Source organism: Protopterus annectens, chromosome 2.part0, assembly GCF_019279795.1.
Source record: "Protopterus annectens isolate FY-2018-M chromosome 2.part0, PAN1.0, whole genome shotgun sequence".
Taxonomy (NCBI): domain Eukaryota; kingdom Metazoa; phylum Chordata; order Ceratodontiformes; family Protopteridae; genus Protopterus; species Protopterus annectens.
Window position 1 is genome coordinate 119,087,978 of NC_056728.1, and position 14,450 is coordinate 119,102,427.

The window sequence follows — 14,450 nt, forward strand, 5'->3', positions numbered from 1 at the left end:
CAATTTGTGGAAGAACCTGGTTACCAGTCTCACCTAATACTTACTGCAGTATTCACCACGACTGTAAATTAATAGGTCATCTATGGCAGTAGCAAAGCAGTAAAATATCTCTTCTTTCAGTGCAATACATGCAAATTCGTACATTAACCATAATGCAGTAACTCTAAGGTCCATAGTTCAATCCTCTAATGTTCACAGTGCAATACTTAAATGTCTGTTTCTGTGCAAGGATCAATGCAATGTCTTAATCAAGTACCTGTGCAATACTAAAGTCTCATGTAAGTAAGTGTTCAGTTCAAAAAGTGTTAAAAAGTGTTTCTAATTATGTGCAATATTAGTCTACCTGCATGTCCACGATGTAATAGCTGGGTGTTACATGTGTAAATGTCTGTGAAAATAGTCTATATGGTGTCTGCACAATGAGTCTGTAGATACTGAATTTCATTCAGTTTTTGCACTTGTGTGATTTCTGAATGACAATAAAGTTTACTTTGACATTCCCCAGATGCTCCCAAATCTGCGGTCTAACCATCCCAGTAGTCGGACTGATATATTATGTCTCATAAGGATACTTCGAGCAAACAACATAATTATGCATATTAATCTGGTGCTATTTTATTATGAATGACATTGCCTATCTATGGACGAAATATTACCTGTGCTTCTCAGAAGTAAAGATGTTTAAAACTATCATGCAAAAAACAGTAAACCTTCAATAATGAAAACTTGGAAGCTGCTAAACGTATACCAACCACTGTTAAAAATTGCTAAAACTATCTGCTGCTACCTTGTGACTTGCAATGCTTGTGTTACTCCATTTAACAAAAAGTGAGTTGCTGCATAGGATCGCAACGTGCATTAAGGTTCCCTGCCTTTGTGCATGCTTTCATCCTGATATTACATGTCAGAACTATTCATAAGGCTAAAGAAACATTCTCACAAAAACTGTCATGATAAATACATGGGGAAAGTTTGCAGTTGCCTGCTCCACATACATTACCAGAAATAAATGATCCAGCTCTGTGGCACAGAGGAAAAAAGGGCCTGACTACTGCCTTGGCAACCAGAGTTCAAGAACCATCTGAAGCATTGAACAGCCTGGCTGGGAAGGCAGTAGGACAGGCACGGGTTTTTGCTGGCACACCTACTCCGAGAAAAAAATGTGGTGGCTTCTCAACTTCTGGGTCTGCTGCTCAAGGGGAAGAGGAAGGGGAGGCATGTCCCCAAAACTACGACATATTTGTAAGAGGGGCAGGGATACAGTTACTCAAGCAAGGATTTCAGTAATTCTACCAGGACACACGTGGTAATGTGCATGAGCACTGTTACGCTCCACGGTGATGAAGGTGCACATACCACCACCAAGGGGCTGTGACTTAAAAACTTTGGTAAATAATTCTGCTCCTGAAAGGAGCATCCCCATGCCAGGATATCCTAAAAGCTCTAGGAAATGGATTGGGCAGACCTGCAGCTGATTCCAATGCATCTCCCAGTCTACCTCAAATCAAGGTTGCCCCTCCTACAAATACTGCATATGTAGACCACAAAAACTCCAGGACATAAACATTGGGCCCCAAGATAGAATGGGAAACACCTTTGCAGTTCAGCCACCCACTGCACTGGCTCTAACAACCCACAGGCAGGGATAGGAAGCAGGGATGGTTGAACAGGACAGAAAAAGACAACATGCATCTATCATTATGGTAAGCATATGACTTCAGTATCTGAAGTTGTCTTTTCCTATCCACATTCAATCTGTGAGACAGAGTTCCCAACTACATATCATCCCGGGAGGCACTAGAAGAGAACATTTCGCTGAATGGTGGAAGCAAGAGAGGCCCTACACGTCAAATGCACATCCAATTCATAATGGGACACAAATGTTAGTACTAGCTTAAGTAGCAGCAGCACAAGTATCAATAGAAACTCTTGGGAAAGTCAGTACAAGCACCCATTATTCTAGCAGAATGACCTTAAGGCTTCATTGGCAAGAAAGTACAGTTTTGTACCTACCATAAATGTAGATGCCGGATAGGTATGCATCTGCAGTCCTAACATATGGGTTGTCCTGCCTCAGGCAGCCCTTCGGTCGGCCGGATTCCAAAGTCTGGGTCTGGCCTCGGCTGATGTCACACTTCACCCAACGTCATAGCTTCTGTTTATTGGGTATAAAGGCATCAGCCGACGCCATTTTCCTCAGTGTTTCTTGCCCCAGATGCCAGGTGCCCTCTAGGAAGGCTAAATTTGGATAAATGCAAATAATTTCAAACAGTAGAGAGCAAACAATATAAAAATATATATATATATACATATATACAAACAAATACACCATAATAGATTCCCCCAGCTAGCTAAAAGAGGGGTAAATACCCTAGGAATACCACAGAGGGGAAGGAGGGTGGGTAATCCTGACTGCAGATGCATATCTATCGGACATCTACATTTATGGTAGGTACAAAACTGTACTATGTCCTTCAAGGATGCATCTGCAGTCCTAACATATGGGTAGAATACCATAGCCAAACTGGGGGAGGAGGCAATAAGGTAAAGATGGTGTAGTTAAGATCCCTTGCAAAACAGCAGTTGCAAAACCTGCTCGGGATCTAGAATATAAGGGAAGATTATAATGCTTGGCAAATGTATGCACGGAGCTCCAAGTAGCAGCTTCTAAAATGTCTTTGGTAGCCACTCCTCGTAGGAAAGCTGTAGTGGTGGCTGTAGCTCTTGTGGAATGAGGTCTGATATTTTCAGGAGTTGTCTTTCCATGAAAAGAGTAGCAAAATCGAATGCAATTTCCTATCCATTTTGAGATTGTCTGTTTTGAAATTGCTTTTCCTTGCATTCCTGTTGCATATGCTACCAGAAGCTGGTCAGTTTTTCTGCTGGTCTTAGTTCTGTCCAGATAGTAGCGTAATTGTCTGTGCACATCCAAGGTATGTAGCAGTCTTTCCCCCCTGTTCTGTGGGTTGGGGAAGAATGTAGGTAAATGAATCGCTTGGTTCAATGATACTCTGGAGACCACTTTTGGCATAAAGTAAGGGTTAGTTCTCAGAGAGACTCTGTCCTGATGGAAGATAAGGAAGGGTTGTACTGCCATTAATGTCTGTAACTCAGATACCCTTCTTGCTGAAGTAACTGCTAGCAGGAAAGCAGTTTTCCAAGACAAGAACTGTAATTCTGCTGTTGCTGCTGGTTCAAAAGGGGGAAGTGTTAACTTTTCCAGCACAAAGTTAAGATCCCATGTAGGTAAAGGTGGTTTTCTTGGAGGTTTTACATTTTTGATTCCTCTCAAGAACTGCCTGAGTAGAGGATGAGAGAAGACAGGAGGATCCATGTTGTATTCTGCTGAAATTGCTGATGCATGAATCTTAATGGAGGAGTAAGACAGGCCATTGTGGAACAGTTCTGCTAAATATTCCAGGATGTGTGCTATGTTTGCCAATGAGACATTTTCTCCCTTTGCTGCACTCCAAATGAGGTATCTTTTCCACTTGGCTGAATAAGTCTTCCTTGTGGAGGGTCTGCGTGCCTCCAGGATAATGTCCTTAACCCTCTGGGATAAGCCTGGGTTATTTTGTTTTATGCAATATTCCAAGCAGCTAGCTGCAGTGTTTTCAAGTTTGGATGTAGGATCTTGTAGTTGTCCTGTGTTAGAAGTAAGGGACATAGAGGTAGAGGCCATGCGTGTGTCCGAGACATGCTTCTCAGTAGCGGGTACCAATGTTGCCTCGGCCAGTCTGGAGCTATCAGGATTACCCTTGGCTGATCCTCTCTGATCTTCAGTAGAACTTTGTACATCGAGGGAAGAGGTGGAAATGCATATGCTGTCAGGTTTTTCCAGCTGAAGGAAAGGGAGTCCACCCTCCAAGCAAGTGGGTGGTATGCTCTTGTGCAGAATTTCTTCAATTGGTGGTTGTGTGGGGAGGCGAACAGGTCTATCTCTGGTAGTCCCCATTTCTTTGTTATGGCTTTGAAGATATCTGGATGCAGCATCCATTCGTGAGCATCCGTGGTAGTTCTGCTTAAGGTGTCTGCTAGAGAATTTTCTTTTCCTGATACAAATCTGGCCTGAAGTTGAATGTTGAGATTCAGGGCCACATTCCACAGGTCCATTGCCATCCGGCATAGAGGATATGAATGTGTACCTCCCTGTTTGTTGATGTACCACATGACTGTGGTATTGTCGGTCCTTATCAGCAGATGACCCTGTTGAAGGAGTGGTCTGAATGCCTGGATCGCATGTTTCACTGCCAGCATCTCCTTTAGATTTATGTGTAGATTCAGCTGGTATTGGGTCCATAGGCCTTGAATACACTTGTCCACCATGTGTGCCCCCCATCCTAGGTCTGAGGCGTCCGTGGTGATGGTCTGGCTTGGTTGAGGTTTGTGGAAAGGCAAGCCTCTGTTCAACTGACAGGTCTGAGCCCACCACAGGAATTCTTGCTTCAGGCATGGAATTATTGGAATCTGGGCTTCTAGACTGTGCTTGTGTTGAGACCATACATTCCTTAGGTACCATTGTAGCTTTCTCATATGCAGCCTGGCCTGTGGAACCAATATTATGCAGGATGCCATGTAGCCCAGGGCTTGCAGGACTTTCCTTGCAGTAAGCCGAGTTTGTGTTGTTAATGTCATGAAGTAGGCTGGTAGTTGCTTTTGTTTTTCTTCTGTGAGAAAAGCCATCTGAGTTGATGTATCCAGTTCTGCACCCAAGAATGTTATCCTTTGGGATGGTACAAGTCTTGACTTTTGCATGTTGACTGTGTATCCCAAGGCTTGCAACAGGTGTATGACATTTTCCAAATCTTTTGTTAATTTTGCCTTGTTGTCCGCTTGTATTAGGCAGTCATCCAGGTATGGGTAAATTTGAATTCCCTGAAGCCTGCAATGAGCAATTACTGATGCCAGGCATTTCGTGAATACTCTGGGTGCAGTAGATAAGCCAAAAGGCAATGCTGAGAATTGATAATGCTCTGATCCTGCAAGAAATCTGAGGTGTCTTCTGCAATCTGGTCGTATAGGGACGTGCAGGTATGCCTCCTTGAGATCTAGAGTCACCAGCCAAGACTCCTTGCCCAGCATGGGAAGAAGCTGCTGGAGGGTCAGCATTTTGAATTTTGGAACAATGAGGTATGTGTTCAGTGCGGACAAGTCTAGAATAGGTCTCCATTGATTTTCTTTTCTTGGTACAAGGAAAAGCCTGGAGTAAAATCCTTGGCCTTGTTCCATAGGTGGTACCTCTTCTATAGCTCACATCTTTAGTAAGTTGTTGATTTGTCTTAGAACGTCTGTTTTTTGGCTTGGTGGTAGGTTTGGCATTCCTCTCTTTTTTGGTAGAGTGTGGAAGTGAAACCTGTAGCCCTTGTCTATTGTTTGTAAAGTCCATTTGTCTCCTGTAATGTAATGCCAGTTGTCGGAAAATAAAGCTAGCTTTCCGCCCAAAGGTGCTTCCAGTTGTTCCCTGGTAGGCGGAACTAGAGCCAAGTCATTGTGTCTGCCCTGTGGAAGTGGTTGTAGTTGAATCTGTGGCAGTACTCCTCTGGTTGGTAGGTTGCCACTGACGTCCCCTGTAGGCACCCCTAGACTGACCTCCTCTGCCTCTGGGGCGTCTATTTCTGCCTCTCTGCGCTCTGGAGTTGTCTGGAAAGGACCAATTCTTCGAAGGCCAATTTCTGCTAAACCTCGGAGGTTGGACCTGTAAGAAATCCTTGACTGTTTGGACAGATTTTGCTTTTTCTTCCACCTTCTTTAGAACCTCCTGTGCAGGGGAGCCAAACAAACTTTGTTTCTCCATGGGAGCATCTAGGAGTTTTGACTTAACATGGTCTGGTAAGGATTGTTCTTTTAACCAGGCATGTCTTCGAATCACTGTTCCAGTCATAGCTGATCTAAAGGAAGCCTCCAGTGCATCATAGCCACATTTTAAGGAATGGTTACTGACCTGCTGAGAGTTATGTACCAAATCCTGAAGGGACTTGTGGTCTAAAGGTTCAGGAGAAGACAGTTTTTTATTTAGCTGGTCTAAGAAAAATTCCTGCTACTGAATCATGTGAAACTGACAGTTCAAGGCCCTGGCCGAAAGAGTAGCAGAAGTATAAACCTTTTTACCCCATCTCTCTAATGCTCTAGATTCCCTTTCAGAGGGAAGAGGGTTTTTGGCAGAGGCAGCTGCCACACCTTTAGGGCCCTGTGAAATGGTTTCAGGGTCTGCAACAGGAGCCTTATACAAATGGTAATGTGTGTTTGGGACCCTGTAATATCTGTCTGGCTTGGCAGGGGCCGGAGGAAGAGAATCAGGGGCAGTACAGGCATCATTATATGCATCATCAACTGTTAGTACTGGCGGAATGGCTAAAGGCCTATGCTGTGGTAAGTGTAAAAAGGTCCTTAGCCTTTTCCTTGAATCTGAAAAATCCTGGCCCTGCCATTGGAAGTGTTCCCTCATAGCATGCAAGGTTTCCCCAAAGGAAAATTCTTCAGGAGGAGAAGCAGAAGGAATGGAGTCTTCTGCATCAGAATCCTCATAAGGAGAATATGGGCCTTCGTGAGAGTCTGTAATGTCTGAGTCATCCGAGGAATAATCTGTAGAGACAGGTTCCGGGGGTTCAGTCCTAGGCCTCTTGTCTGGAGGGGGCTGAGAGGCCCTGTCTGGGTGAGGTTGGGATCCCCTGATCAAAAAAATGAGATCCTCAGCCAGGCTGAGTATTTGGGAACTAGAGGAAGGCCTATGTGAAGGAGTTTTAGCAGGTAAGGCCTTAGAAGATTTAGCTGATTTAGCCCTGGCAAACGCCTTGATAGACATAGAAGCAGGGGGTCTAGCAGCCCCACGTGCAGGGGTAGATATGTCCAAAGGAATAGTGTCTGACAAATCCTGGGTGCCTGCTTCTGTAGCAGTAAATTCAGTAGCAGATTCAGCCTTGCTCTGTGAGGCCTCGGCTATCGGAGGCATGTTTTCGGCCGAAGGAAGAACCGGATGCTCGGTTTCAGCCGAAACCGAGACACTCGCGGTCGGCCTAACCGTGGTTTCAGCCGAAACCGCGGGCCGCGAGTATCGGTCCTTTTCCTTGTGCTTTTTAGCTAAATGAGTAGTCGGAGTCTCCGACGGCATTTTGTATGCAAAAGTGGGACCAAAAAACTCCTCTGCAAACTCCGACCGACGTCTAAGTGTCCGTCGGTTGAAGGAAGCACAGGCTAGACAAGCTGATACGTCGTGGTCTGGGCCTAAACAAGGAAGGCCGCAAGAGTGGAAATCCTTATGAGGTATTTGTTTCCCACAAGTTAAACAATTATTTACTTTGTCTGACATCGGCTGAGGCAAGAAAGAGTCCCCAACGGGGTACTTAGCTTTTTAGAAGTCTTCGGTAGTAGAAATCTCTGGATCTGACCGACCGGCACTTGCGAACAGCTTCTGCTTCGGGCACCGCGCGGCAAGAAAGACTGAGGAAAAATGGCGTCGGCTGATGCCTTTATACCCAATAAACAGCAGCTATGACGTCGGGTGAAGTGCGACATCAGCCGAGGCCAGACCCAGACTTTGGAATCCGGCCGACCGAAGGGCTGCCTGAGGCAGGACAACCCATATGTTAGGACTGCAGATGCATCCTTGAAGGGCATCTTTCCTTTCACATTATACACAAAAAAATATCGGAGAGCCACTGGACAGGGTTGTTTAAGACAGTGGCTTGCGCAACTGAACCATAGAAAAAAAGTGAAAAAGTTGTTCCAATTTTTTGAAGATTTCGGTCCTGTCCAGATAAAATCTCAGCTGTATTTGAACATCCAGACAATGCAGCAAATATTACCCTTCACTACTGAAGTTCGCAAAATACAGTTAAGTGAATGAACTGATTCAAGACAGACTCAGAAGTCACCTAAGGCAAAAAGGAGCGATCAGATCTAAGAGAAACTCTACCCTATGGAAAATCAAATGCAGAGGTACAGAGGATAAAGCCTGCAACTTGCATCTTTCCTTAACAGAAGCAGAATGGACTGCACTGTGACCATTTGGAACTTGGTCTGCTTCACATAATGGTTTGGTCTGCTCAAATCCGAAAGTGGTCAAAGGTCCTTATTATTCTTTGGCACAAAAAAGAAAATGAAATAGACACCGGATTCTTGTTGGTCTGGTGGGACTGCTTGGATAACTCAATCTGACAGCAGTTTTTGCATTTTGTCTACTGCATCTCTTCTCTGACAGGGTGGCATTGTCTGGGATGGACTTGGTATTTTCTCTTAGTGGAAATCAAAATGGAAACATATAATGACATCTGGACAGGAGAATGCCCATGCTCTGAAACAGACTTCCTATACATTTTAAGCAGAGCATCTCACTAGCCCTTTTCAAAAGAAATCTTGATGAATAGATGGGAAGAAGAAAGTTCACCCTGGAGATCACCCCAGTGCCTATACTTGATAGAGACACTGGGACCTAACGCTGTGTGGCACAATGGCACTTCTATGGGCTAGGCTTGTAAAGGCTCCAGGGCCATTAGCCAAGTACACACCTATGAACGTATGTGTCAGAGAAGATGGCCACTCAAGCATCTGAAAGGTCAGCCAAGTGACCGCCCTCCCAACAGCCTCCAGAGTAGAACAGCTAGGCAGCCCTTCTCGTATGCTATAAGGGTCTTCCAGAAAAAGCATCAAGAAAGCCTTGGCTCCGTAGACCACCTCTGTCCGACAGGTAGAATCCATAAAAACTGCCCCCCTTTCCACAAGGGGCATCCTGAAAAGACTGCTGTGCTTTCTGAAGAGAGAGACTTGCCCCGTTCTGGTTCCTAGAGGAGGACCACTGAGGGGTGGGAAAGTGAATTCCGAAGCAAACAGTCTTTCTGTCCTGTTAACTCCTGGTCAATGTGTCCTACCCGTCAAAAGAGGCACTAACAAAAGGATGCCTTAAAGCAGTTCGCAAAGATAAACAATCGCATCCAAGCATGCCAGACCCAGCTGCTCAAGACATGCCATCAACCATTCGATAGAAGGTGCACAGACACGTTGGAAAGATGCTTCATTTTTAACAAAACTGTCTACAACATCTTTAAAGATTATGGGGTGTACTGCATCTTCACTGTCTCTGGCACTTCAGACAATATCATGCTGAAATCTTATCAAATGAACCAAATAATTAATGCCCTCAGTGCGAAAGTCACTGATGAGTAGGGGCACTTCCCTAAATAGTCCAGCTCCTTATTTGGGGGATGGGCTAAAGAACTTTACTCTGAAACATCGTTTTTAGTGGCTGCCGCCAACAGGATGGCATCAAGAGAAGGACCCTTACTCCAGTGTTGCTGGTACCTAGGAGAAGTCAAGATCTTAGGTTCCACCGCATCTGGTTCACTCCACAATTTCCAGGGCACTAAGTCAATGAAGTGCATCCAGAGGGGGAACCACTCAGTACATGGATGGGCCCCACACCAAAGGCCTCCAAAAATACTACAGACTCCTCTAGAGAGAGGACTTTGGCAGTCCAGCCCCCATGCTGATAAAGAAGCTCCATGAGGTTGCCAAGACAGGCACCCTTCCACAAGGTCAGTATCCTCCAAGAGATATCCCTCCATAGATTTTAAGTGTTTTCTCTTGCACAGACTCTTACCATGACCCTCCCAGATCATAGAATCTTGGGGAATGCTGGAAGACGCAGGGGAGCCCTGGATGCAGAGCAATTTAGAAGCCTAGAGATGTGGTCATCACAGAGTGACAAGATACATGTCCTCAGGTCCAGATAAAGACAGGGGAGAATTACTGGCTGTTGCCAACCACTCCATCTCGGATATGGAGAAAAACCTTACAACAGTGAGGGAAGAGACCAATACTGTCTGACCTGAGCAGACAACCCTGGGAACTGTAGAAACCACAGAACCTTAAGACTGACCTGCCCCAACACTGAGTGCAGAGCCAAACTATTGAGTAATTATGCTTGGGGTAAGGGAGGGGGGTGTGGGGCTCTGAAATCCTAACAGTCGACCCCAACAGAGGGACCGTGGCCCCAAACTCTCAGCAACGAAGCACACCTGGCTCAGACAGAGTTGATAAGGTAGGGTTTGGTGCCTGAAATGTCCAACCCATTGGACCAGACTGGAGTGCAGGCAAAACCACTGGATTCACAAATCTCAGAGCCAAAGAGTTCAAGGGAGGAAAGACAACCAAAGCCTCAGGTACTGGAACCAAGACGGCGGGGATAAGACATAGGAGAAACTGGTCCTGCAAGAGACTGCATCACGTTTCTTCAAGTATCAAGGTCAAAGACTCTCAAGTAAGTGGGCAAACTGAGCCAAGGCCACCAAAGAGGACCTGGAAGTCTGTCAGCCTCCACACAGATGTGACAATCAGATGTGAACAGATGAGGACCAAATCCAAGGCAGAGACAGGACTCTGGCAAGAACATCCTGGGGGCTGCAGAAGAAAAAGTGGAATGGGCCCTACCAGAATTCCTCCCTCCTTAACCAAGAAAGGACTTGGCATACTCAAGGCTGGAGAAAGACTTTCCCGCACTGTTGGAAATCAGCTCTGAGAAAACAGAGCTGATCCGGGTGCCGAAGCAGCCCCGGAAGCTGATGGTCAGTGGATCTTTGGATCCAGCTGATCATAAAGAGAGGGAGCCACTCATTTACAATTCCCCCTTGTCATTCTCAAGGGTCTTAGGGTCCTTAATATTCCCAAACTCAGTTTCCCTTCTCAGGCCTCTTAGAGGGAGATGCTGCAGAAGTAGAAATATCACCAGAGGGCAACCAGTCTTTCAAAAATAACTTGGCTTAATGCTCATTAATAGCCAGGTACCAAACCTAGCACAAATAGAACACTTGGAGCCCAAGTATGAGGCACCGAGACACTAAATGCATTTATTGCATGCATCTTGTGAAAGTAACTAGTGGCCGCACGCCACACACTTTTTGAGCACCTTCTCTTAAACCATACTAAATGAAGAGAAAACTCACCAAACACACAAATCTACTAGAGCATTAAACAGGAGATAGTAAAAAACAATACACTGCTACATTTGCTACCTAACAAACTAAGAAATATACTTCACACACAAAATACTCTTATCAACCAAAACCTAACTTAGCTCAACTGAACCCAAAATCCCAGGGCAGGAGAATAGAAGACAAGGCAGACCAAACTTTCACCAGATAAAAAAATAATACAGATGATTAAATGACAGAGCTCACAACCACAATGCAGTCCGCGGAGACAGCAAATGAGATGGGAGGTGGATAGGAAAGAACTGGGTATTATGGGTAGATAAGGTAGGGCTCCAAAGTTTAAGTCTTTTGGAATGGCCTGTCTCAGATTAAAGGTGGATCCAATAATCTGCAGGTTGAATTCAGAGAAGACAACACTGAACCATATACTTCACAAGACTGCAAAAACTGCATATAAACATATGAAAGTTGTTGTTGTTGTGTCTTTCGGCTTTTCCCGAATAGGGGTCGCCACAGCGGAACTCCGGTCCGCTAATGATTGGCAGTGGATATTTACGTGCCGAGCTGCCAGCCCTGACGCACAACCTTCAATGAAGGTACGCCCATTCACGCATGTCTCTACACAGAAGATGCTCTAGCTGAGAATAGAACAGGACAACGACTTACTGTGAGGCAACAATGCTACCGCAGCACCAAACATATGAAAATAATGGGATGAAAAAAATTAGGATCATGTTTCTCATGGAGTGGATTTAGCAGCTGGTAGGATGCCCTTTAACAAAGGATCAGGGCAAAATTCTTAGTGTATACACTGTGGCATTAAGGCATATGGAAACACACAAAGCAATTCCACACACTGAAGTATGCAGGCACTAATGCACAGCATCACTACCATTATGTTCACTTGACTGATAGAAGGGACGTTTCTTTAGCTTCTCAACCAACATTCCCTCAGCATAAAAAAAAAAATCCTTCTCTAATTCTGAGAAAAATCAAATTAGAAAGGAAATGCAGGGCACCAATGAAGATGGTGGCAAAAAAAAAATAAAACTTGCAGCAATAATGTTTACAGCTTACTGCAAATGCTTTTAAGTAATCTCTGCAACATCTACTGATGGAATGAATAAAAAATAATTTTGCCAAGGAAACAGATTTTTCCAAAACTTCAAGTACAGCATAAAAGCAGGCTGCAAAAAACAATTAATTCTGATGCAGAAAATATGGAACTAATCTATCGCCTATACAACCACAGAAAAAAAGCAACTTCCACAATAACCCTAGTTTAAAAAAAAAAAGCATCTGGAAACTTAAAATGCAATTTTCAAATAAGCAGTTTAGCTGACTGCAGGGCTAGGTCTGGAAAATATACAAATACATATCTACTCTCACTAACTACTGGCTTAATGAACACGGCAGAATAATTCTTCTATCCACTGTGTTCTTAATACCAGGAAAGAGGTTCAAGAATTCACCATGTGAACACAATATCTAATGTCAGTATCCAAACACAAGCAGAATGGAGCAATCACAGATACTGCTGGGTCTTGTACACACAAGCAAGTCTTGTTTTCCACTTATTTGCAGTACAAAAAAAAAAAGAGGAGTCCGTAACAGTCAAAAGATGAATTTTTCAGTTTATTTGATTTTTTAATAAGGAAAGCACAATAAATTGCATTGCCGCCTTCTCAAATGCTCTTAGCTTGGAGCATAAGTATGTAAATGGACTGGCCATACCAGTGCTGGTCACAGTATCAGTGGAATAAAGCTTCTGTCTGGCAAAATGTGTCCATACAGGTATCAGATATAAGCAGACTAACCTAGGCATCATTCCCCCTTCACACTGCACTATGGAATCAATGATCTCATAACAACTCCAGGAAAATGGTATGAAACTATAGCAAACAAAATAGTCTGCGCAATGAACTATCCTGCCTACCAGATCACCACAACTGTACAATAATCTGAAAGGGGATGCAGAAACTATTCACAAAAAACAGTTAAGCCAACTGTCAGCAGTTCACAACTTGAGTATATCAAATTAAAACTACTGCAAGCATTAAACTGCGACAGTCCAGAAGCAACATTAAAATTCCAGGTTTCCTCAAAGCACAGTATACACAAGAGATAAAGCTTTCAACTGGCCAGTGTTTTGTTTCACCACTTAACTTTTTTAATAATAATGTTTAAGATATGACCATCACATTATATATATTTTTTTTCTAAAGGAAGAGATGGGAGAAAATAACATGGCTGATTAAAGAGAAAACATGAAAATATTTTAAGACTCTCTTCCTCATGGGAAGTCATCTATGCTAAATTTCCATTGTGAGTATACAGTATTTCATATATCCACCATGCATAAGCTGAAAAATCAAACATGGGAAGTTTAGAGCGACAGATTCAAAGTTTTCCAAATCAGCAAAACATAAATTCTGAAAATAGAAATCCTGTTTCTAAATTGTAGACAAGCTCTGTGCAAACAAGTGAAAATGCTGTTAAAATAACACAAAAAATTCCTTAACTCAGTATTTCAATGATGTGTAGTGAGTATTTGGGCATCATCTTTGTACTCGCTCAATCGATGACAGGATATACATGTCATTGTTTTTGGAATCGGTCTCAGTTTTTAAATTCAGATAACCACTTACCATTAATATCATTGCATAAAACTTTATTCACAAAAAAGCTTGCACAGCAGAATTAACTGTTAACATATTACTAAGCCATAGTTCAAAAGAAAAATACAGCAAGTTGAAAATTATCAATGTCATCAACAATAAAGCACATCTATGGGTAATACTAGCAATATTTATGTTTATGTTTCTGCTACTTAGTTTCATACAACTATAGTAAGATCCACAAGGTTAAAATCATGCAAAATTAAAGATGCAAAAGACAAGTCCATTACAATTCAACACTAGAGCATACCAATTACGTGCCATTCCAACTCGTTCATGCAACACTATTCTTCTAAAAATAAACATATCAAGTGTCCCATTCATTCTTCAGTTATGCTTTAGTCTCTCATTTTTTCATAACCGTCACTGTTAATTCTCTTCACCACGATTCTCAAGTTGACGTCACTCCCTGCCTGCTGGCTGTCAGGACTGGGGGACGCCCCTCTCCCAGACTCACCTTCTTCCGGATGTCTTCATCATTTGCTCCAAGTGAGGCATACAGCTTAAATGCAGCTTGGCGAAGTTCATGAGCATGCTTTAAGTCATGGTCAAGCTGAAAAAAGTACACAATAAGTTATTAAAACAAATTATTCAAACTCCAGCCATTAGAAACAGCAGACAGTACTCGGTCAACTTATTTCCAAAGCATATTTCTTTGTTAAGTTAAAGGTGCCAAACACCAAACTTAAAACATTATATAATACACAGGAGGAATAATAACTGATAATAAACAAGGAAGTGCAGTTGTTTGAGGGTACTTACCATGACAAATCACTAATGCAGGAAATCATGACTTCTAAGTAAGCAGAAAATCAGTTTTCTAGCCAGATAACTTTAGCAGTCCAACATT

The 14,450-nt window shown here is 43.3% G+C and overlaps 1 protein-coding gene across 1 annotated transcript in view; it reads right to left on the reverse strand.

Moving 5' to 3' along the window:
* LOC122792989 (armadillo repeat-containing protein 8) overlaps positions 1-14,450 on the reverse strand; it is a 1,754,692-nt gene that overhangs the window by 1,488,369 nt on the left and 251,873 nt on the right. The window contains exon 2 of the mRNA XM_044060608.1: positions 14,058-14,153. Coding sequence (XP_043916543.1) covers positions 14,058-14,153 — 96 coding nt within the window. The remainder of the gene's footprint in view (positions 1-14,057; positions 14,154-14,450) is intronic.